The sequence below is a fragment of the Ochotona princeps genome, chromosome 17 (genome assembly GCF_030435755.1).
Source record: "Ochotona princeps isolate mOchPri1 chromosome 17, mOchPri1.hap1, whole genome shotgun sequence".
NCBI lineage: Eukaryota > Metazoa > Chordata > Mammalia > Lagomorpha > Ochotonidae > Ochotona > Ochotona princeps.
In genome coordinates, this window is record NC_080848.1 from 2,971,569 (window position 1) to 2,994,357 (window position 22,789).

General features: G+C 62.6%; 2 protein-coding genes across 2 annotated transcripts in view; both read left to right on the top strand.

The window, feature by feature from the left end:
• Positions 1-2,298: 2,298 nt before the first annotated feature.
• Positions 2,299-22,789, top strand: part of QRICH2 (glutamine rich 2) — a 159,731-nt gene continuing 139,240 nt past the window's right edge. Inside the window, exon 1 of the mRNA XM_058676559.1 lies at positions 2,299-2,302. The gene's annotated coding sequence lies outside the window, so the exon portion shown is untranslated. The remainder of the gene's footprint in view (positions 2,303-22,789) is intronic.
• RHBDF2 (rhomboid 5 homolog 2) lies at positions 3,896-22,738 on the top strand. The gene is made up of 18 exons (XM_058676561.1): positions 3,896-4,013; positions 14,860-15,015; positions 15,634-15,758; positions 16,103-16,298; positions 16,387-16,590; positions 17,312-17,435; positions 17,711-17,825; positions 17,946-18,140; positions 19,057-19,168; positions 19,328-19,402; positions 19,575-19,736; positions 19,872-19,981; positions 20,110-20,173; positions 20,273-20,367; positions 20,518-20,593; positions 20,689-20,789; positions 20,900-21,053; positions 21,658-22,738. The coding sequence occupies exons 2-18, from the start codon at positions 14,872-14,874 to the stop codon at positions 22,075-22,077; spliced, it is 2,472 nt and encodes an 823-aa protein (XP_058532544.1). The 5' UTR covers positions 3,896-4,013; positions 14,860-14,871; the 3' UTR covers positions 22,078-22,738.

The window sequence follows — 22,789 nt, forward strand, 5'->3', positions numbered from 1 at the left end:
CCAAGCACGCAGTCACACAGTGTGTGGGATGCTCTACAGGGCTTCATTCAGTGCTATTTACATGAAAAGCAGAGCTTCCACCTGCTGGTTTACTCCGCAGATGCCTGCAACAGCTGGGACTGGGCTGTGCCAAAGCCAGGGCTCCCACTCCGGGCAGCAGGTACCCAAACACTTGGGCCATCCCCTGCTGCCTGCCTCCCCCGGTGCTCTAGCAGGGAGCTGGGCAAGAAGGGCAGAGGGAGGAGAAAGCTCCTGGACACAGGCCCTCTGCTATGGACACGGACATCCCAAGCCACCATTTAACGTGCTGTGCCACCAGGCGCACCCCACATGCTCTGTGTTGTAATAAATGTTTAAGCTATCAGCACACATTTCACTGCTCATCTGTGTGTTGTGCAAGGCCGGTTTCCCCATGCCTGTGCAAGGGCGTGTCCCTCGGGCGCAGTCGGCACAGTTACCCAATCTATGTGCCTCAGTAGCATGCGTCATCCTGACCAGGACTGCAAACACACAGCCCCGGCCTAACTCAACCGGTCTGTTTTCCCTTCTGCATTCTGCTCACTTTGCCCCAAAGTCCACGGCCTTCCACCCCGCTTGCTTCACATTCTCCTTCCCTCTGGCCAGACCTCCGCAGAGGAGGGAGGCATTCCCCAGCCAGCGTTCGCGAGGGCTCCCGGGAGCTGCACAGGGATCGCGGAGGCTGTCCATGTATCTCTGCTGCCCACAGGGACGCCTCACGGCCCTCCAGCAACTTCAAGTTCAAAGATAAAATCAAGAGCGTGACAGCAAAGCATTAGTCCAGCAGGGTGCTGAGCTGCTGCTTGGGGCACACGCGCTGGGTCTGGACACAGAGCCTGAGTTCCAACCCTACACGGGAGAGGCTGGGCCTGCATCACACTGCCCCCCTCTACCTCCGGAAGCCCTGAGGGGCCCCAGGCTCCGCCAACTCCTGGACTGCCATCCAAGCAGGTGACCAAGAGCCCCAGGGCCCAGCTAGGCCCAGCCTGGACCCCTGCCCCTCAGAATCTGTGAGATGAGACCCGACTCGCTTCCAGCAGGAAAGTTTTAGGGTTACTGGCTATGCAACCTTAAAGATAGCTGGCTTTGTTTTTTTGTTTTTTTTTTTTTTTAAATACAAGTTTAAACTTTTATTTGAAAGACAAACAGATACAGAGAGAGGGAGAGATGGGGAGAGATATATCTTTCACCCACTGGCTCACTCAGGTACCTGCACCAGTCAGTCCTAGGCCAGCAAGGCCAAAGCCAGGGGCTTACTCCAGGTCCCCCACAAGGATGCAGGGGCCCTAGTGCAGCACTGTCCTCTGCTGCCTTCCCAGGGCATGAGCAGGGAGCTGGATTGCAAGTGGAGCAGCTGGGCCTCAAGCCGGTAACCCAGACGGCAGTTTCACCTCCTACAACCTTGCTTGTCAGTTTTAAAAAGGCAACGTGCGTTTAATAGATGAAGAGAAGATGCAGCAGTGTAACTACGATGTGTAGCTTAAAGCCAAGAGGTGGGCATTGCCCTGCAGTGGGGCAGCTTGCCACTTGGGATGCCCACGTCTCATATCAGAGCACTGGTTTAAGTCCCTGCTGCTCTGTCTCCGATCCAGTTCCCTGAAAACGGGCCTGGCTATCAGCAGGAGCCTGTCAGGGTCCCTGACCGCCTTTCCTGTGCCGAAAGGCGGGCAGAGGGGCAGGCAACAGCTGCGTGGGCCTTGGCGTCTTACCAGCCACCATGCCCTCAGACCCTGAGCTGAGGCAGCCCTGCCAGTTTCTGTGGCATGTGGGAGAGCAAGGTTGCAGCTTTCAGGGGTTCCCCTGAGCAGGTGTGGCTCCTGGATGCAGTACCCAGCTATGGCCACGAGAGGGAGACGCTGCTCCATCAACACGGGCAGCGGGGGGCCGAGACCCCTGGGGTCCCACCACCTCCCCACTGCGGGCCCATCCAGTCCGTGCCAGGCACGGACCCCGCAGAACCAGGAGTGGGGTCGCGGTGACAGCTGCGAGCGTGGGCCTTCCCATTCGGGAACAGTGCTCATAAGGGACAGATGAGCAAGTACAGAGGCCCGTCATGGTCTCCCGTGGGGGATATGGGCCCCGCTGCAGGTGATGCTTGTTCACAATGGTCCCAGGCCCCAGGGAGTGTGGGTGTCGGGGTTCTTGCTTGGGAGACCTCCTGACACCTGCCCACCAGGCCGTGCTGTCACAGCACTGTGGCTGCTTGGTTTCTTTATCCGTGTCACCTACTGGGCAGGACTGTTGTGAAGGTTAAAAACTAGGCAGGGGAAAGGGGGCGACCGGCGTGGTAGCCTAGTGACTAAAGTCCTCACCTTGTACATTGCTGGGATCCCATATGGGAGTCGGTTCTAATCCCAGTAGCCCTGCTTCCCATCCAGCTCCCTGCTTGTGGCCTCGGGAAAGCAGTCAATGATGGCCCAAAGCCTTGGGACCCTGCACCCGCGTGGGAGACCCGGAAGAAGCGCCTGGCTCCTGGCTTCAGCCACATGAACAGGAAGCTGGATTGAAAGTGGAGCAATTAGAACTTCATCTGCCATTCCGATATGGGATGCTAGCATTGCAAGGGAGGCTTAACCCACTGCACCTCCACCCAGACCCCTGGGAGCCCTAACACCACACACACACACACACACACACACACGGCCTGCAAGCAGACACACGCTCCTCCCCCTGTCTCCCCATACACCTCTCTCCTTCCAAAGTGTGGACATACCAACAGGTGCTGAGCCCATGCGCTGTGTGAGGCAGGCAGCTGGGATGGCACTACTGAGCAGGCCTTGGGGTCACCCCCATCGGAGCAGAGTGGCCTCAGAGCCTTCAGGCTGCCCCTCTGGCCCCCAAGGCTGGGATCAGCATCGTTGCACCTGCTCGCCTGGGCGGGCAGCCACATTCCCAGGGGACAAGGACACTTCTCCACCCCTCCACAGGGCTGGGGGCAGGGAGTCCTCGCCTTGGCTCTCCACAGCTGAGGCACTGGCTCTGGCCCAGCAGCAGTGTGGGGGGGAGCTCAGAGCCGGGCTGGAACCGGGTGCCTCAATTTTCCCATCCCTAAAATAGGGAAGCAATGGCATCACGTCCTGGAATCACGCCAGGGATTCAATGGCGCAACAGATGAAAACAGCGTGGAAGGAGCTGGAACGCCAGCTGCCTTCACCCTTCCGGTCACACGCTGGACTCCTTCTTTCTGCCCTGCGGGGGCGGGTGTGAGGGCAGTCCTGCCACGGGCCCCACCCAGGGCACAGCAGCTGGGCAGCAGGGCACAGGGCAGCAACGCTGAACCCTGCAGCTGGGCACATGAGGGTGGGCGGATCCCACCTGGCCGTAACCCAGGAGCAGCCAGGGGCGCGCCGAGGGCCGCCAGGAGGGGGACAGTGACAGTGCTGACGGCCGCGGGGACCCAGCTCGCGCGCCCGGAACCGGGAAGCCAGGAAGCGGCCCGGACACAGCACAGAGGCGGAAAGACGCGGCCTGGCCGGGCGGGGACCCGCGGAGGGCGGGGCCGCGCGCCGGGAGCCCCGCCCCGCCCTCCAGGAGGTCCCACCCACGGCCCCGCCCCGCGAGCTGGCCACGCCCCGGCCCTGCCTCACACACAGGGGCCGCCCCACAGGACCGCCTCTACCCACAGGCCCCGCCTCGCGACCTGATCACGCCTCGGCCCCGCCTCACACAGAGGGCCCTCCCCGCCGCAGGGTCCGCCCCGCGACTTGGCCACGCCCTGGCCCGCCTCACCCTCCGGAGGTCCCGCCCACAGGCCCCGCCTCCACCAGCAGGTCCCGCCTCCATCCACAGGCCCCGCCTCACCCTCCAGGTCCCGCCCCCAGGCCCGCCTGCATCCACAGGCCCCGCCCCGGCCCCGCCCCCGTCGTTGGGCCCCGCCCCGGCGCCCGCGGCGCAGGTAGGGAAGAGGCGGCGCGCCGGCGTCCCGCCCCCAGCAGCCGCCGCCCGGCTGAGCTCGCGGCTCGGAGCGGCGTCCCGGGACGTGGGGCCGCCGGGAGGTGAGCGCGGGGCGGCGGCGGGGCGGGGCGGCGGGCGGCCGCGGGGTCGCGGGGCAGAGGGCCCAGGCCGCCCGGGACGCGGGGCGCGGCCGGGAAGGGTGCCCGCCCTGCGAGCGCCCAGGGCCCACGTGGGCCGGGGCAGAGCCCGGGGCTGGCCGCCCTCAGCCGGCGCCGGCGGGGCCCCTGGAGCGGGGCTGTCGGGGCCCTTGGGCCAGGGTCGCCCTGTGTGGGGCACGACCGAAGCTCCAGTGCCGGGAGGAGGAGGGGGGTCCGCCCTGCGCGCCCTCGTCCCCCCAGTGCTGGGAGCCCCGGTGCGCTCCAGAGAGTCGGGCCCGAAGTGGGAGCCTTGCACCTGGAGGAGGTGCGACAGGTGCGGGTGTTGGGGAGCGGCCCCCGCTGTGGGGCTGGGTCCGGAAGCCCTGCCTGCCGGACCGCGGGGCTGGCCTGGACCTGCTTGGCACTGGGTTACAAATCAGGGTCCCTGCCGCCAACCAGGGGAACCGGAGAGGGAGCAGGTGGCGGGTGCAGTGTGAAGAGAGCTCCCCATGCCATCCCCGGCTGTGGTTTCCCCAGCGTTTACTGGGTGACGTTGTGCCAAATTACTGTCACTCTTGGTGGGGCAATCTGGAGCAGTGGTTGGTGCAGAGGGAGGGTTTTTGGCAACGTCTACGTACCCAGCAGGTGCACTGGGCAGGCCCCCAGGGAATAGCCAGCCCACGGAGCCGGATGTGTTAGCTCAGCAACCAGGCCACCAAGTAATTTCCCACCGTGGCTCCTCCCTACCTTGGACTCCCCAGGAGCTGGGGAGACACTTAAGAATCAACCCCAAAGAGCATAGCCTTGCGTATGTGTGAGGATGGATGCTGCCCCAGCGTGTCCTCCACCCCGCTGCAGGCCCGGTCAGGCTGATCCCTGCAGGACGCGGGTCTGGGTGCAGTAGGGGGAGGGAGTCCTTGGCTCCAAGGCCAGCTGTCCATGCAGGGGCGGCCTGGGGTTTGAGGAGGGCCGGGGATCAGCTCTGTTCCCCTAGACTGGCCCCCCAAAGCCAGGCAGCAGAGCCCAGCGTGGATACCCAAGGCCGTGTGACCTGCTGGGGCATTCCTTCTGATCTCACACTGAGCCGTGCCAGCTACAGACACCAGGAAAGCAATGTCCAGAAGTGACAGAGATAACTGTGGGGACCCTGGGGTAGCCGGGGGCCAGGGGCAGTTGCTGGAGGAGTGAGGTTCCCCTAGCCCCAGGCTCAGCTGAGTGAAGGTGGCTTATGGGGCACACCCTGAGGCACAAGCCAGGTGGGCCCCCGTGGGCATCACCCACAGTCATGCCAGCTGAGCCTGAGGAATGTGCCACTGTTTTCTGGGTGCAAGGAAGCCGCAGGGAGTGGGGGGATGGCACTTCCCTGCTCTCCCCTATGCCTTATTGGATCTGTTACCTCCATCCTGTGTCACTTTTTTTAAGATTTCATTATTCCATTGGAAAGGCAGATGTACAGAGAGGAGGAGAGACAGAGAGGAAGATCTTCTGTTTGATGATTTACTCCTCAAGTGACCGCAACGGCCGGTGCTGCGCCAATCCGAAGCCAGGAGCCAGGAACATCTTCTGGGTCTCCCACGCAGGTGCAGGGTCCCAAGGCTTTGGGCCATACCCAACTGTTTTCCCAGGCCACAAGCAGGGAGCTGGATGGGAAGTGGAGCTGCCGGGATTAGAGCTGCCGGCGACTATATGGGATCCTGGTGTGTGCAAGGCGAGGACCTTAACCATTACACTGTCACACTGGGTCCCTGTGTCACTTTTGAAAGCTTTTGTCTATTTGGAACACAGTGACATAAGGAAACGTGGATCCATCTGCTAATTTTTTTAAAAAAAGATTTGTTTTATTTCTTTTTATATGAAAGTCAGATATACAGAGAGGAGAGACAGAAAGCCCTTCTGTCCAATAATTCACTCCCCAAGTGAGTGCAATGGCGGGTGCTGTGCCGATCCGAAGCCAAGAGCCAAGAACTTCCTCCAGGTCTCCCACGCGGGTGCAGGGTCCCAAGGCTTTGGGCCATCATTGACTGCTTTCTCAGGCCACAAGCAGGGAGCTGGATGGGAAGTGAGTCCCCATGGGTTAGAACTGGCACCCATATGGGATCCCGGCACATTCAAGGCGAGGACTTTAGCCGCTAGGCCATCGCGCTGGATCCGCGTCTGCTAATTTCCTCTCCTGATGGCTGGAGCTGGGATACACCTGAGCCGGGAGCCAGGAGCCTCATCCAGGTCTCCCATGTGGGTGCAGGGGCCATCTGCTGCTGCCTTCCCAGGCGTGTTAGCCCAGAGCTTGATAGGAAGTAGGGCAGCCAGGACTGTACAGGTGTTCTGATAAGGGACAGGTGCAGCAGGAGGCAGTTGGAAGTTTCTGGATGGCAATTTGGCTGGCTTTGTTGTGAGAGGCTAGAGTGAGACTGAGCTGAACACAGCAGCTGCAGCAGCCCTGGTGGCCATTGTCCCCAGGCACAGGCAGAGTGTGTGGGTCTGTTCACTCAAGGTCGTTGAGAAGTGAGAGATGGCGCCTGGTTTTGAACCTTGGCTGTCTACCCTCAAGTCCATCCCTGACTGCCCAGGTGGCCTTCCTTGGGGTGACACACACACTCAGTGTCCCGTCCAGCGAGGGGACTTGTGTTTCTGAAGGAGGAGGGATACACCACTTGTCAGGGATGCTGGGGGCCAGGCTGGTGTTTTTCTGGGCCTGCTCGGGCCTCTCTGTCTTGCCCTGTCTTGCTTATCACAGGATTTGTGGGGTCAGGCTGTATGGGCACACATGTACATGCAGTGAACCCTGCACTGGGGGGGAGACGGGCTGTGCCTCCCCCTGGAAGCCCCCCGGGGTATCTGCCACAGTGTGCGGCAGGCCGGCGGGGGTTTCCAGGGTGAGCTCACACGTCACGTCTGTGTCTGCCCCGTGTCCTGGAAGCAGCTCCAGTTTCCTGTCCTGCCTGGGGCGGGGAGCCCAGCTGGTGCAGGCTGACCTTGCATAGTGGCCGGACAGGGACGGGCCGCTGCCTCACAGTCTCTGGGAAGCATGGGGACTTCCCCAGCTGTGTCAGGGCGCCCTGGCTGCCTCCTGGGAGGCGGAGAAAGGCTTGTCTCGTCTCTTCCAGGCAAGCGCCATGGCCCATGCCCAGACATGAGCCAGCTGTGAGTCCAGTACCACCCCACTGCTACCCAAGCCCCTCTGGGCAGGTGGCACAGGCAGGTGGCCAGTGCAGTCAGAGCCACTGGCCCAGAGCGAGGGGGGCTGGTGTCAGGCTCAGGGTGGCAAGCATGGGGTTTGTGCTACAGTGCTTGGTGGGATGGGGTCTCTGCAGTGGCCCATACCTCAGTTTCCCCAGCAGCTCTGTGGGGCAGCAGTAGACAGCCAGCAGGGTGGTTAGGAAGCTGCCTAGGCAGGGACCCCTCCTTGGAGGCTGTCGTGAATGGAGTGGCCCTGTGTCCCCAGTCCCTAGGTGGCCAAGAGCGGTGAGGGTGGGCATCCTCTCAGGCGTATACTATGCCTCCCACCCAGGGCCTTCCCAGGCAGCCAGCATGTGGCGTTGATGCTGGGGCAGGGGCATTCAGGTGGCAGGGGCCCTTAGTCTGTGGCTTTGGTGGCCTCAGATTTTTTTCTCTGCCCTCCAGCTCCGGTCTGGCCTGTGCATCAGTGCTGAAGGTGGTTCAGGGAGGGCATCCTGGCGTGGGTCCCTGGTAGGAACTGCCTCCCTCCTCTTCGTACTGGGGTTTGATGGTGTGGCCTGGGAGAGAAGGCTAGGGGTCCAACTTGGGGCATGGAGGGAAGCCCCGGGCCTGAACCCTTGTGGAACATGGTGGCAGCCACCTGTTGCCCTCAGCGCCAGCCCGGTAGGATGGCATTGGTAGGCCTGAGATCAGCTGGGAAGTGCTCCCAGACTTGGTGTGCTCGCGTCTGCGTGGGGGTGGGGAGGTCTCGAGCGAAGGCCTGTGCACCTGCACCACTCCCAGCTTGGCTGCCCAGCACTGCCCAGTCTGGTCCCTGAATGTCATGAGACTGCAGAAGGGAGCTGGATGGAGCTCAGGACCTGATGGGGGCCAGTGTCCCCCTCCCTAACCATGAGGCCATGGACAGGTGATTAAAATGAACCTCTGTTGGTCTGGTGGCTCAGACACCAGGCAAGCCAGTGGTGGTGGTAGGACTCAGCCAGGAAGGAGCCAGAAGTAGGTTGTGTGCCAGGCCCTGGACATTTGCCACCTCGTGCCATCTTTGCTGGATTCCTGGTACCAGGAAGGCGGGATCTCTGAGCAGGTGACTTGGCAAGCCCAGCTGGCATGAGCATCTTGGGTGGGCCATGCCCAAGCACTGTGAAGTACTGGCAGCGACTGGGGCTGCAGCCAGCCTCTTCCTAGGCAGCCCAGGGCCCTAGGGCAGGGTTCTGGGAAATCAGGTTTATTGGCTCCTTAATGAGTCTTTACAAGCCAAAGAGTGTCTGCCTGGCTTTTCCTCCGGCCTGTCTGCCAAGGGGTTTCCGCAGACGCCGGGCGGCTGAGCTGACCCCGGTGTGAGCTTACCTACATGAGGGGCAGCTCCCCAGTCTCGGGTATGTGTCTGGGTGGGGCTGGGCAGGGTTCGTGTGCTCCAGGAGATAGGGTAAGACTTTGTCCCTTACCTGAGTGCGCTTGCTGGAAGCAGCCCTGGTGTGTGGTGCTACCAGGCTCTCCACACAGCATAGGTAGAAACAAGCCGAGGTGCGGAGACCGAGCGGCCTGCCTGGGGTGCACAGTGGCGGCCAGGCTGGCCCTGAGACTTGTCTTCCATGCCAGGCAATGTCGGCAGCATGCATCTGGAGCCAGACTGTGGGAAGAGAGAGGGGTGGGGACTGGGTGAGCTCTGGCTGCAGGCCTGAGGCAGAGCCCTTCTGTGAACCTGTTCTGCCCCAGCCGCTGAGCAGTGCCGGCCGGGATTTGCCTCGGAGGCCCTGTGGACACTTAGTTTCCTTTGCTCTCTTTCGGAACTGCCTTTTCCTGCCTGGAATGTCCAGGCTCTGTCCCCAGCACCTGCCGCCTGCCTCACGGCTACCCAGAGTTCTGTCTCTACTGGCTGGAGGTCACAGGTGCCGGCGGGGGGGGACCCAGTTCTGTGCCTGGTGACAGGGATAGGGGAGTGAGCTGGCTGCACCCCCGACTTCTGTGGCACCCACTGCTGTGTGCTGCCAGCAGCTGCTGCATCCCGAAATTCTAGAACGGGCTGCTCACATCTCAGCCAGCCCTGCTGTGGAGTAGTCCTTGGAAAGAAACGGACTGAGGGCTGCTGGGGTCTGTGCTCCTCCTTATGCCCTCACCCCTGGCTTGGGTGGCTTCCTGGAGCCCCTGAGTGGCCAGGCCCCCACCCTGCTTCCAGTGGGGCTGTCTTATCCGATGGGGATCTGAAGGAGATCAAGGAGATTTCTGGGTCCAGGCACGCCGGACAGCGCTGGCAGTGGCTTGCTCTTTGGCACCTGTCAGCTGCAGCTTGTGTGCCGGTGATGGGGGCTCCCCAAACTCCTGCCTGCTTTGGAGACTGGGGGTCAGGAGCCCACTCCCCTTTGGGTTCTGGGGCTGACTTGGTAGAGCCTGTTTCTCCACCATCAGAGGCCCTGCCCCCTCCCTGGGCTCATTCAGATGGCTGTGACCCCCACTTTGGGCAAGCCGTCATTCCCTGTACTGCCCCTTGGAGCTCTGCTCCCATGCTCCCACCTTAGGCCCTGGCAGGGGGCTATGCAGGGAGCCTGGGCTCTGACTGCAAGCTGTCCTCACCTTCATCCTTGGGTCACAGAGCCCAGAGTCAGGCCAGGGGTTGCGCAGTGGGCATTGGGCCCAGATTCCGCTTTGCAGCTTTTTCAGAAGGCCCCAGTTCCCAGCAAGGCCCCGGCAGGGAGGGAGAGTGAGTTTCGGTTTGGGTGGCCACAGCCGTTTCCTTGCCCTCGGCCCTCGCCCTGGTGTCCTGTGATTCAGCCAACCGTTTCCCTGCTCACTGCCCACTCTGGACGCCCACAGCTGCCAGCCGCACCAGACTGGAGAGGCATGGACCAGGTGGCAGGGTCTTCTCCCTCCGCCGTTCAGGTGTCCGGCTCCACCCTGCGGGAGGCCCCGTCTTCCTGATCACACCCAGCAGTTGGTGGTGGGCTCCCTCCTTCCTCCTACAGGGGTCCTTACTGGCCCTGCTCCTGGCTCTCACGTTAAGCTGTTCCCCTGCCCTGCCGTTCAGGTCTGCAGAGCTGGGGATGAGGGCTCCCCCCCCCAGAGCCCACACCCCCACTCTGTGAGACCACAGGCTCTCCTGGGAGCTGCAGTGTGGGAGCCCTGGGAAGACAGATTGTCTGGGGGCCCCAAGCCAGACTCCCCGATGCAGGTTCAACTGCACCTGTGTGTTGCGAGCAACCACCTGGGCTGGCCACAAGCAGCTGTCATGGAGGGGCAGGGACCTCCTTGGGTTGCTCTCACAGACCCAGGGAGTGTTTGGCCGCACGCTCTGAGGAGCTCCTGGATCCTCTCGACAGCAGTGCTGTGCTGTGGTTCCACACCATTCTCCATCCATTCTGTGGCTGGGCCCTGGATGTAACTGCCTGGGCTATGCCGTCCTAGCCAGAGCGGGACAGAGTGGAGTGCAGACAAAGCTGGGGGCACCTCGGGCCATCTGACTCTGCACTGTGTCCCAGGATCTGCCGCCCCCAGAGGAGGAAGTGAAGTCAATGCCCACCCTGAGCCTTGCCCCTCTCCACGCTGAGGCTGCAGCCACCCTGGGCATGGGACCCCCCAAGGCCAGGATCCGGCCAAACAGGTGCCTTCAAGGGCAACCCCCAGACCTCCCACCCCCACTCTGGCTGCCACTGCAGCCAGCTGGGAGGAAGGCTGGGGCCAGGATGTCACAATTTCCCCCACAGTGAGCAGACACTGAACCAGGGCACCTCCTGCCAGCCTGAGCTCACAGTGCTTTGCCACTCCATGAACATGGGTGGCACTGGGGCCCAGAGTGGGTGTGCCAGTGCTCTGAGCACCTGCCAGCTCTGCCCTTCTCTCCTTGAGCGCCGAGGAAGGGGCTGGGCTTCTGGCCTGCCCACTGTGCACCTGCTGGGCAGAAGGGCTGAGGGGGAACTGCCCTGTATTCAGCGTGTGGTTTCATGAGTCTGACACCTCCGTTGGCAGGGAAGAGGCCTGAGGGGTGGAGCTTGCAAACCATCACCAAGACTGTGCTGCCCTAAAAGGGGGTGAAGGCTGTTCTCCCGGGCACTGCACCACCTAGCCCTGCCTCTGGCCCCCTGGAGTCAGCCAACTCTCCTGGGCACTGCACCACCTAGCCCTGCCTCTGGCTCCCTGGAGTCAGCCAACTCTCCTGGGCACTGCACCACCTAGCCCTGCCTCTGGCCCCCTGGAGTCAGCCAACTCTCCTGGGCACTGCACCACCTAGCCCTGCCTCTGGCCCCATGGAGTCAGCCAACTCTCCTGGGCACTGCACCACCTAGCCCTGCCTCTGGCCCCCTGGAGTCAGCCAACTCTCTTGGGCACTCCACCACCTAGCCCTGCCTCTGGCTCCCTGGAGTCAGCCAGCTTTCTTGGGCACTCCACCACCTAGCCCTGCCTCTGGCCCTCTGGAGTCAGCCAGCTCCTCTTTGGGAGCCCCCCCTCCGAGATTGCCTGGGGCTGCTCTGTGTCCTCTGTCTGCTGCCCCTTCCACCAGGGGATGGGCACAGATGCCAGCAACAGGTCCTCCGGGGCCCCAGCTTCAGAGATGTGGCCTCAGGATGAGGAGGGCTGGCCAGCAGCTCCCCAGGACCAGAAGGGGTGTCCAAGAGCTGGGTGGGGAGCTTGGGCTACCCAGGGGTGCTCATCCGGGATGGCACCCATTATCCTCCACCCAGGCCCTGTAGTGGGCACAGGGGCAGAGCCCTCTGTGGGGGCTGCTTCCCAGACTGGCTGCAGGGTTAGGGGTGATGGCTCTGTCTGGCTCACACACTGTCACACCCCTAGGCCTCCCATGGAGGCTGTCCACACACTCAGCCTCGGGCTGCCCAAAGTCAAGTGGGGTCTTAGAAAGAACCGGGAACAAAGTGACTGTTGGTTAACAACAGGCAGGCTTCCTGAAGGAGCCGTGATGTGAGCCGGACAGACCCGACCACGCCACTCCAGGTGGCTGTGGTCAGCTGCACATCCTGGGAGGATCCTGTCTGCCCAGTGCCGTCCCCACCCGCTTCCTGTCACTCCCCCACCCTCCACCCGCACAGGGACAGTTTCCCAGGGCAATGCCCTCCTGATACCCTCTTCTGCAGCTCGGTCCCCGAGGAGGCTAAGCCAGGGAGCTTGGTGAGCAGAGGCCCAGGTGAGGCTGTCGTCTTGGAGCTGCCCCATGTGGCACCCTCCACGGAGCCAGGCGGGCCCAGTACCAGGAGCCATCGGTCTGTGATCCTGATGGGACTTGTTGCACTTGGCTGGACAGTCTCCTTGGGGTGTGGGTCAGTATTCCTTACCTGGAACAGATGCCATGTTGTAGTGGGTAAAGCCATCACCTCAAGCCACTGACTCTCGATAACAAATGTTAATCGGAAGATAACCAGGGGTCCAGTGTTGTGGCATTCCAAGTGTCCCCAACATTTCATACGGGCACTGGTTTGAGTCCCGGCGGCTCCACTTCCAGTCCAGCTCCTTGCTAATGGCTTGTGAAAGCAGCAGAGGATGGCTCAAGTTCTTGGGGGCCCTGCCCCCACATGGAAGACCCGAGGACTCTCCTGGCTCAGCTCTGGCCATTGTGACTCTCTGGGGATTGAACCAATGGATGGAAGATCTTTCTCTCTCTGCCTCTCCTTAAAACAGCCAGCAATTTCTGGATTCTTAGATGTTTCCGTTGAGTAATATTGAAACAAGCAAACAAAATAGGGGCACGTGACTTCAGTGTTCCGTCCCTGTCCAGGGTCCCAGACCCCAGAGGCAGTTTGAATTGCTTTGTTTTGCTAGAGAGACGAGCTTGCGTCTGCTGGTTCACTCCTCAGGTGCACCCAGTGGACAGGGCTGCCCCAGGCCTGAGCCAAGAATGCCATCTAGGTCCCCCGCATAGGTGGCAGTGTCCTGAGCCATGTCCGCTGCCTCCCAGGGTCAGCATCCAGAGGGCGCTGGCGTGAGGACAGAGCTGCAGCCCTAGCCGAGGCACTGTAACACAGACACGGGGCAAGGGGCGGGTCTTAGCTGCTAGGCCAGTGCCCACCTCAGGAGCAGATTCTTCAGTGATTGACTGGAAATGCCCCAAGATCAGTGCCTCTGGCTGCCCAGCACCCCGGGGTGTTCTGCTCAGCGCCCCTGGGAGTCTTGAGTGCCCCTTTCTGAGGTGGGATGGCTACAGGTTACAAAGGGAGAGACAGAGCTCACGGAGGTGGGAAGACGTAGGGGTCACTCCTCTGTTGCAGGCAGAGCGCCGAGGAGGCCACCCTGCTGACCTGGTGCCAACAGCCCCAAGCTGAAGTTCAACCCACGCCAGGGCAGCTGCACCCGGTCAGCAGACAGAACAAGCCTTAGGGACCTGGTGGGAGGCAAGACCCAGGAAACGGCACAGCGAGCCGACTCTGCAGGTGGCCAGCAGGTGACCAGGCCCGCCTCTCAGGTGCCTGCTGCAGGGCCAGCTGACTTCCAGTGCGTGTCCGGTACTGGGTTAGGATCTGCAGGTGGCCAGTGGATGGTCAGGCCCGCCCCTCGGGTGCCTGCTGCAGGGCCAGCTTACTTCTGGGGCATGTCCAGCAGCGGGTCAGGCAGAGAATAATGGACAGATGGGGGAGTTCAGTGATGGACGGAATGGGTCAGTGTCAAGAGCACAGGGAACAGCTAGGTTCATGTCCCAGCTGCTCCTCTTCCAGTCCAGCCCCCTGCTCTGAGAAAGCAGAGGATGGCTCAAAGCCTTGGTTTGCTGCATCTGTATGGGAGACCTGGAGGAAACTCCTGGCTTTGGACTGGCCCAGCTCTGCTTGTTGTGGCCATTCTTGGGGAGTGACCAGCGGATGGAAGATCTGTCTCTTTCCCTTACTTTCTCTTCTCTGTAACTCTGACTTTCAAGTAAAATAGTAAATCTTAAAAAAAATGAGAATGCCCCATAGTGTCAGAGGCCAGCGGGTTGAAGGGTCAGGAGGTCAGTGTGGTCCCTCAGGAGAGAGAGGCAGTTGACAGACAGACATGGAGTGAATGTGACTGCTGCCCTGCCCTGCTGTCCACCCCAGCATCTGCCCCTTGCCTCCCCCCCAGGGCAGGACTTCTGGCTGACCCCGGCCTCCATCTCTGTAACCCTGGGGTCAGCACGCACGAAGGAAGATGGGTCCCCGGCCTTGAAGAAGGGGAGAAGCGCCACCTGCCCAGGGACCTTGGGAAGTGGAGGAGAGAAGACAGCTGAGGGTGTGGGCAAGGACACTCCCAGGGCCTAGCCAAAGGGGGGGTGAATAAAGTGACTCTGGTGCCATTAGCAGGGGCCCTTGGGTCTGCCACACGGGTGCAGGGTCCCAAGGCTTGGGTCGTCCTCACTGCCTTCCCAGGCCACAGCAGGGAGCTGGATAGGAAGTGGAGCAGCCAGGACACAAACCGACACCCATTTGTGATGCCAGCACTACAGACAGTGGCTTAGCCTGTAGTTCCACAACGTTGGCCCCTTCATGTTCCCTTTGTGATCTGGTCCTTGCACAAAGCAAGATAGCAGGAAGGGACAGGATGCAAATCGCAGGACAGAAATAACCCTCCCCACACTCCATCTGACCCAGGTGGCCTAGCCCAGCCCCGGAGTTAGGTGTAAAGCAACTTTAGACTGTGCTAGAGCCACCCACGCCCCCACCCTCCCCCTGTTTCGTTCCAGCCCCTGCCCAGCATGGCGTCGGCTGATAAGAATGGGGCAAGCCTCTCCTCCATGTCCAGCAGCCGCCTGCAGAGCCGGAAGCCGCCCAACCTCTCCATCACCATCCCGCCGCCTGATGCACAGCTGCCCGGCGAACAGGACAGCATGCTCCCCGAGGTGTGGGCATGGCCACAGGGCTGACATGTGACCCCACGTGGGTGGTTTCACTTCCCCCAGGGGTTCTCACCCCATGTGCCATTCCTGGAAGACTCAGGCCTCATTGTCCCCACTTCCGGGGCCCAAAATAGGGCAGAGAGCCAGGCCCAAACTGTGAGCTGGGTCACGGTGGTGGTGGTGGCAGCTGTGGCAGCGGGAGACAGGAAGTGCTGGTGAGCCTGGAGCTGTTTCCTGTCATCTCCCAGCTTGCTGAGGGCTGGGTTGTCTGTGGCCTGGGAGAGCAGGGACAGTGTCACTCAGGCAGCACCTGCTCCCCCAGGAGGACAACAGCGTTTTCATGTCCATCCTGCAGCCCTGGGTCGCACAGAGAGCCCATTGAAGGCTGGCTCCTGGCCTGGCGTGGGTTGCCCATGCTGTACGCCACATAAAGAGGAGCTGTGTGAACACTGCCCACTTACCCGGGGGTCCCTCAGAGGGCACAGCCACAAGGCCACAGGCTGTGGGTGGGGAGCTGGGCAGCAGGGAGGGAGAGCCACCCAGGGGCTTGGGAGCCAATACGGAGGCAGTTCAGACTTTGGGCTCCACACAGCACCCCCACCCACCTCCTCCTGCCTGCAGAGGCCCAAGAACCCAGCCTACCTGAAGAGTGTCAGCCTCCAGGAGCCGCGGGCACGATGGCAGGAGAGCGTGGAGAAGCGACCCGGCTTCCGCCGCCAGGCCTCCCTGTCTCAGAGCATCCGCAAGTAAAGGCTTGCCCTCACTGCCGCCCCTGGATCCCCTGCCCAGTGCACCCCTATTCCCTACCCAGTGCACCCCCTCCCTGCCCAGTGCACTTGCCAGCCCCCTGCCTGGTACAGCCTGCATCCGTGATGGTGGCTGAGGGGCCCCAGGAGTGGCTCCCAGGGGTCTTCCCAGCCATCTCACCCATCTCTGCCCTCAGGGGCCATTGGGTCCCAGCGGGGGGTGAAAGGCTGGCCTGCGCCCCATCTCTGCCAAGGGGCCATGGGTGCACACAGAGCGCCGCTCACAGCGGCACCGTGGCACCTCACACACTGTCTCCTTTTTAACACTGTCTCTGCTCCCACAGGGGCACTGCCCAGTGGTTTGGGGTGAGCGGCGACTGGGAGGGCAAGCGGCAGCACTGGCAGCGCCGCAGCCTGCACCACTGCAGCGTGCGCTATGGCCGCCTCAAGGCCTCGTGCCACAGGGACCTGGAGCTGCCCAGCCAGGAGGTGCCGTCCTTCCAAGGCACCGAGTCCCCCAAGCCCTGCAAGTTGCCCAAGGTAGGTTCCAGGAGGGGCAGGCGGAGGCCGCAGAGAGCAGTTGCCCCGAGGGGCTCCCGGCTCTGCTCACCGCCTCCCTCCCATCCAGATCGTGGATCCACTGGCCCGCGGCCGGGCCTTCCGCCACCCGGATGAGGTGGACCGGCCGCACGCCCCGCACCCACCGCTCACCCCGGGCATGCTGTCCCTCACCTCCTTCACCAGCGTCCGCTCCGGCCTCTCCCACCTATCCCGCCGCAAGAGGATGTCCGTGGCCCACATGAGCTTCCAGGCTGCCGCTGCGCTCCTCAAAGTGAGTCCCACCCCACAGGCCACTCCATGCCTGGGCCCAGAGCAGTCCCCAGGCACAGTGCATTGCTGGGAGCCTAGGCCGCATTCTTCCAAGCCCCTGTTCCCCCACGAGGGCCCTCATCACCTCTCTGCTCTGGTTCCCATGCTGGGGAGCAGGGGGTGAGCCGTGTGCTGGCCACCATGCCCCTGTGCACTGGGCCCTGCTCTGTGCTGGGGAGGAGTGGGTGGCTGCGGAACTTGAGCTTCAGGTGTCCGCAGTCAGGGCACCTACCAAGTTCAGGGAAGGTGCAGAGGAGGGTCCAGGGGCCCAGGGACAGCCAGGAGCAGCATGCTCGCAGAGGGAATGGCCTGTGTGAAGCCCAGATGGGGAGTGCAGCAGTGGAGGGCTTCAGTAAGGGCTGGTCATGGTGTCAGGAGGGTGGGCAGGGGCCTGGAGCGTGAGATAGGAGGCCGCAGCCCAGGCCACCGCACAGAGCATGCAGATGTGGGCTGCTTCAGGCCTCGGGCCGGCTACCCACATCTAAAGGCCTAGAAGTTGCCCGCGAGGAGCTGACCCCAAGGTCAAACATGTTCATGGCCAGCCAGAGCCCCACAACCTGGCCCTCTGCTCCCAGGGGTCTGGGACGCCTCTCCCTGTACCTCTCTCAGACATTGGTGTTGGGGGGCTGGAGACCTGGTTACTGGAGCCTGGTCCTGATGCCCGCGCCTCTGCCCCTGCACAGGGGCGCTCGGTGCTGGAAGCTGCCGGCCAGCGGTGCCGGGTGGTCAAGCGCAGCTTTGCCTACCCCAGCTCCCTGGAGGAGGACGCCGTGGATGGGGCAGACACCTTCGATTCCTCTTTTTTTAGTAAGGCAAGCATGGGGTGGGGGGCCAGGGTGGTGGCACCTTGGCCTCGGTCACACTCTGCCAGGGTCCCATGGGTGGCATGGGGGTGTCCCTGCATGGAACTCTGCCCCCCCCCCCCGTGTTTGTGTCGAGCAGAGCAAGGACCCAGGGTGGGGATGGCGCCTGCTAGGCTTGGGATCCCCCCTTCAGCCTTGTCCTACGCTGTGGTGGCGTCCTGGGGAGACCGTCTGGGGCAGTGACCTCCTCATGCTGTCCTGTATACCCCACCCAGGAAGAAATGAGCTCCATGCCTGATGATGTCTTCGAATCTCCACCACTCTCTGCCAACTACTTCCGCGCCATCCCACACTCAGCCTCACCAGTGTCCCCAGACAGGGTGCAGATCCCACTGTGAGTGCTAGGCCGGCTTCCCCCAGCCCCCGGCCCAGTGCTGGGTGGGGGTCCTCCCTGTGTCTTAACCCATGCCTTGAGCTGGCCAGTGTGGGGGCTGAGAGCCACTGTCCCCATCAGGAGGGACTCGTGCCGAACGTCAGCTCCCGGGACCAAGCGTGGCCGGCGTATTGCATCCACGGTGAAACACTTTGCCTTTGACCGCAAGAAGCGGCACTATGGGCTGGGCGTGGTGGGCAACTGGCTGAATCGCAGCTACCGCCGCAGCATCAGCAGCACAGTGCAACGGCAACTGGAGAGCTTCGACAGCCACCGGTGAGGGGCGGGGACCCTGGGCCTCCCCCGGCTCCTCCTGGAGGGCCTCATGGGCCAGGGGTGTTGTGAAAAGCATGCAGGTGTAGCCTGTCCTCAGATGCACACCTGTGACCAAGAAGGGGTTCGGGTGATTGCTATGCCTACTGCTGTGTCCTTGGCCAGGCCCCTAATGGCTGTCTGTCCACAAAGCCCAGAGTGCTGTCATGAGCGGGGCCCCTGGAAAAGGGAGCCAGGAGGACAGTGTGGGAGACAGAAGCTGGGGCTGTGAGAGACGGACCTAAGACTGTTTGAAAGGCCGGATGGGGTGGCCGTGTCAGTGTCTGGGGTCGAGTCCTGGCTTAACATGCTTGATCCCAGCTGCTGGCCAGTACGTGCCTGCGAAGTAACAGGCCACGGGCTCTGTTACTTCCCCACGGTGGGTCCCTGGCTCCTGATTTGGTCTTGGCCCAGCTACAGTGGGCATTTGAAGAAGGAACCAAGGGGAGGAGTTGTCTGTCTGTCTTTCTTGTCTCGCTGCCTCTAAAGCACATTACTGGAAGCTGGGCCTCTGAGGAGGGGTGGGTCTCACCACTGGTGCCACCTCCGTAGACATCAGACCCACACCACAAAACAACACAAGCAGTGTGGCAGGTGTCTTGAGCATCTGCAGGCAGGAATAGAGTGGGAGGAAGTCAGGAGGAAAGGGGAAGCCCCCTGTGATGGGTGCAATGTCCTGGGACTGCAGATGCAGGCCACGAACCACAAGAGAAGGGGCAAAGAGGCCAGAGGGGGTGAGACAGCCCAGTGCGGCCAGCGAGAGGAAGGAGACTTGGGCCTTCATCCCCAGGTCTTAAATGGCAGTGGGAGGCGCCCCCTGGGGTGGCTGGGTGGGGCAGGGAGCCCAGGCCAGCGCTGAGCCACCCTGGCTCCATCGCAGGCCCTACTTCACCTACTGGCTGACCTTCGTCCACATCATCATCACGCTGCTGGTGATCTGCACGTACGGCATTGCGCCCGTGGGCTTCGCCCAGCATGTCACCACCCAGCTGGTGAGTGGGGCACTCCCCACCAGGAGGCTACCAGCCGGAGGGCCACAGCAACCTGGCCCCAGGCAGGAGGGACTACGGGCTCACCAGCCCCCCACCCCCCATGCCCCCCATGCCCGTGGCCTGAGCCTCTGACCCCACCCTTGCCCCACCCATGCGCAGGTGCTGCGGAACAAGGGTGTGTACGAGAGCGTCAAGTACATCCAGCAGGAGAACTTCTGGATCGGCCCCAGCTCGGTGAGGGTTGGCCTGGGGGAGCCACTGTACCTGGTCGTCCTCTGCCCTGGGAGAGAGGTGGAATAGGGTTCCCCCCGCCCCCGCAGTCTGGAGCCTGAGCTCACAGCACTGCTCATCTCCCCTGGGGAGCAAGGTGGGTACGGTACCCTTGTGCTCTGGCTTCTCTGCCCAGATTGACCTCATCCACCTGGGCGCCAAGTTCTCGCCCTGCATCCGGAAGGACCAGCAGATCGAGCAGCTGGTGCGGCGAGAGCGCGACCTGGAGCGGGACTCGGGCTGCTGTGTCCAGAATGACCGCTCCGGCTGCATCCAGACCGTGCGGAAGGACTGCTCGGTGGGCCTTGGGGGCTGGGTCTTCCCCAGCCCCCTTTACTGTGGTGGCGCACATGCTAACCAGACCTGCAGATATCCAGTCACCGAGACCACTGCCTTGCCCCCGTGTGACCAGCTCCCCCCACCCTCCCTCCAGGAGACCTTAGCCACTTTTATCAAGTGGCCAGAAGATGCAGGGCCCGCCCTGGATGAGTCTGACCCGGGCCAGAAGCGGACATCGGGCGCTGTGTGCCACCAGGACCCCAGGTGGAGCTGCTTGGCATGGGGCTCACGTGGCCCCAGTCCCCCAGGGTAGTGAGACAGGGCAGGGCGGGACATAGCAGGCTGTGGGTACTATGGCACCTCATCTTGCCCACTCTGGCCTCTGCCTGCAGAACCTGTGAGGAACCAGCCTCCAGTGGTGCCCACATCTGGCCTGATGACATCACCAAGTGGCCGGTGAGGGAACACCCTTGGGCAGGGCAGGGGGCGTCTGTGACAGCTGAAGCGCGGCCCCTCTCAGGTTCTTCCTCACCCATCACTGCCTGTCCCCTGCAGATCTGCACAGAGCAGGCCCAGAGCAACCACACCAGCTTCCCACACATGGACTGTGAGATCAAGGGCCGCCCCTGCTGCATCGGCACCAAGGGCAGGTGTGCTGGCCAGGCCCCTCCCCACTCCCGTCCATCCCCCGCTCTGCCTCCCTGCCTCAGCATCCAGGCTCTGAGTTGTAGGCAAGGTGGCTGAGGGATGCCTTGGGCCTTGCCGTGGCCTCTCACCTCCCCTTCCCCCACCCCACCCAGCTGTGAGATCACCACCCGGGAATACTGTGAGTTCATGCACGGCTACTTCCACGAGGAGGCGACACTCTGCTCCCAGGTAAGGAGAGGCTGGGCAAGGACGACGGGCAGTGTGCACACAACCCACCCACACCTCCCTCCCATAGCCTGACCAACCCACCCCACCGCCCACAGGTGCACTGCCTGGACAAGGTGTGCGGGCTGCTGCCCTTCCTGAACCCCGAAGTCCCTGATCAGTTCTACCGGCTCTGGCTGTCACTGTTCCTGCATGCTGGGTGAGGCTCTGGCTGGGGGCCACCCCATCCCACCGCCTGTCAGACCCCAGCTCTCCTGGCGGCCAGGAGCAGGTGTGGGAAGCCTGACGCCCGGTGTGTCCTGCCCCCAGCGTGGTGCACTGCCTGGTGTCTGTGGTCTTCCAAATGACCATCCTGCGCGACCTGGAGAAGTTGGCTGGCTGGCACCGCATCTGCATCATCTTCATCCTCAGTGGCATCACGGGCAACCTCGCCAGTGCCATCTTCCTCCCGTACCGGGCAGAGGTAGGACCCTCGAGGCCTAAAACTCCATGTGGCACCTGGTGTACAGGGGGCAGCCAGCTCCGCTGCCCTCCCCTCCCCAACCTCCATCCCAGCCCCACCTCCATCTGGGAATAGGGGCCACGGGGCCCCTTCTGAGCCAGGATCAGCAGCGGGTGGGCGGCTAAGCCCCGGCTTATTGCCCAGCCCTTAATCCCCTGCCATTGTCAGGGGCTGTTGAGTCACCAGAGGCCCCATCCCCCGCCCCCCCTGCTCAGATGTCACCCCCAGGGAAGCCCCAAGGGAAGCCTTCACTCCCCTCCTCTGCTTTGTGACCCTCCCTACCTGTCACCTGTCTGTGACATTGTCCATCACAGGGATTCCACCCACCGGCCCTCAGTCCTGTGCCCACCCTCCCCACCATGTGTGGCCGGGAGCAAGCTCTCGTGTGATGTGACAGGCACCACGGTGCCTGTGTGGGGTACAGACACAGAGCCAGCTGTGGGAGTTGGGAGGCTGCTGGCTGTAGTCCAGCAGCTGCGGAGCTGCAGGGATCCCACCTCTGCATGGGGCAGGTGGGGCGGGGCTATGGCCCCTTCGGCCCTGGCGGTGACCCGCGTGTCTGCAGGTGGGCCCTGCCGGCTCGCAGTTTGGCCTGCTGGCCTGCCTCTTCGTGGAGCTCTTCCAGAGCTGGCAGCTGCTGGAGCGGCCATGGAAGGCCTTCCTCAACCTCTCGGCCATCGTGCTGTTCCTGTTCGTGTGCGGCCTGCTGCCCTGGATGGACAATATCGCGCACATCTTCGGCTTCCTCAGCGGCCTGCTGCTGGCCTTCGCCTTCCTGCCCTACATCACCTTCGGCACGAGCGACAAGTACCGCAAGCGGGCACTCATCCTGGTGTCGCTGCTGGTCTTCGCCGGCCTCTTCTCCTCGCTGGTCCTGTGGCTCTACATCTACCCCATCCACTGGCCCTGGATTGAGCACCTCACCTGCCTGCCCTTCACCAGCCGCTTCTGTGAGAAGTATGAGCTGGACCAGGTGCTGCACTGACCGTCCCTCTGAGCCCCACGCTGCAGACAAGGACACCCAGGGGTCCCCCAGAGGGCGGTACCCAGGCGTCCAAGGCTCGATGACCCAGCTGTGACCCCCGCAGACGGGGGAGTGGGCTGCTTTTCTTCCCAGGGCGCCCAGCAGCTGCCCCTGCCCGTGCCTCCTCGAGGTCATCACTGGGAGAGGCCCTTGCTTGGGCTGCGGCTGCCCCTCAGCTGCCCCTAGGACCAGTTCCATGGCAGCCCTCTTTTCTGGCCGCCTTCCTCCCGTGCTCTGTGAGCCCACCCTGCACCCCTGCACGGACTCATGAGCTTACCCGTCGAGGCTCTCGGGCAGGGCAGGCCATGGCTACAGACCAGGGTCAGAGGAGGGCAGGGCCCTGCTGGGCTAGGGCCCTGGGGCCTCGGCCAGTCCTGGGTGGACGGAGGCTGGGGGCTTCACCACCTTCCCCTCGCCTTGTTGAGCACAGGGTTTTCTGACTCAGGAATCGGCTCCAGTGTGAACCTCCCCACTCCCACCACCCCCACGGCCTCACCCTGGCCCAGGCAGGAGCCACCCCAACACCTGCTTCCACTGGGGCGTGGCTGAGACCTGAGCAGGCCTACTGTTCCAGTTTCTGTCACAGTCCTAATTTGTAAGAATAACACTGACTTTGTATGGATCACGTCTCTAATGTATGACATGAGCTTTCTGGAAGTGATGTCTTTTAACC

Excerpts from the sequence above, each read along its gene's own strand:
- RHBDF2 (XM_058676561.1), top strand. The coding sequence starts at position 14,872 with ATGGCGTCGGCTGATAAGAATGGGGCAAGCCTCTCCTCCATGTCCAGC. Across the intron at positions 20,594-20,688 it reads AGGCGACACTCTGCTCCCAG|GTGCACTGCCTGGACAAGGT; the intron begins GTAAGGAGAGGC and ends CACCGCCCACAG. Across the intron at positions 21,054-21,657 it reads TCCTCCCGTACCGGGCAGAG|GTGGGCCCTGCCGGCTCGCA; the intron begins GTAGGACCCTCG and ends GCGTGTCTGCAG.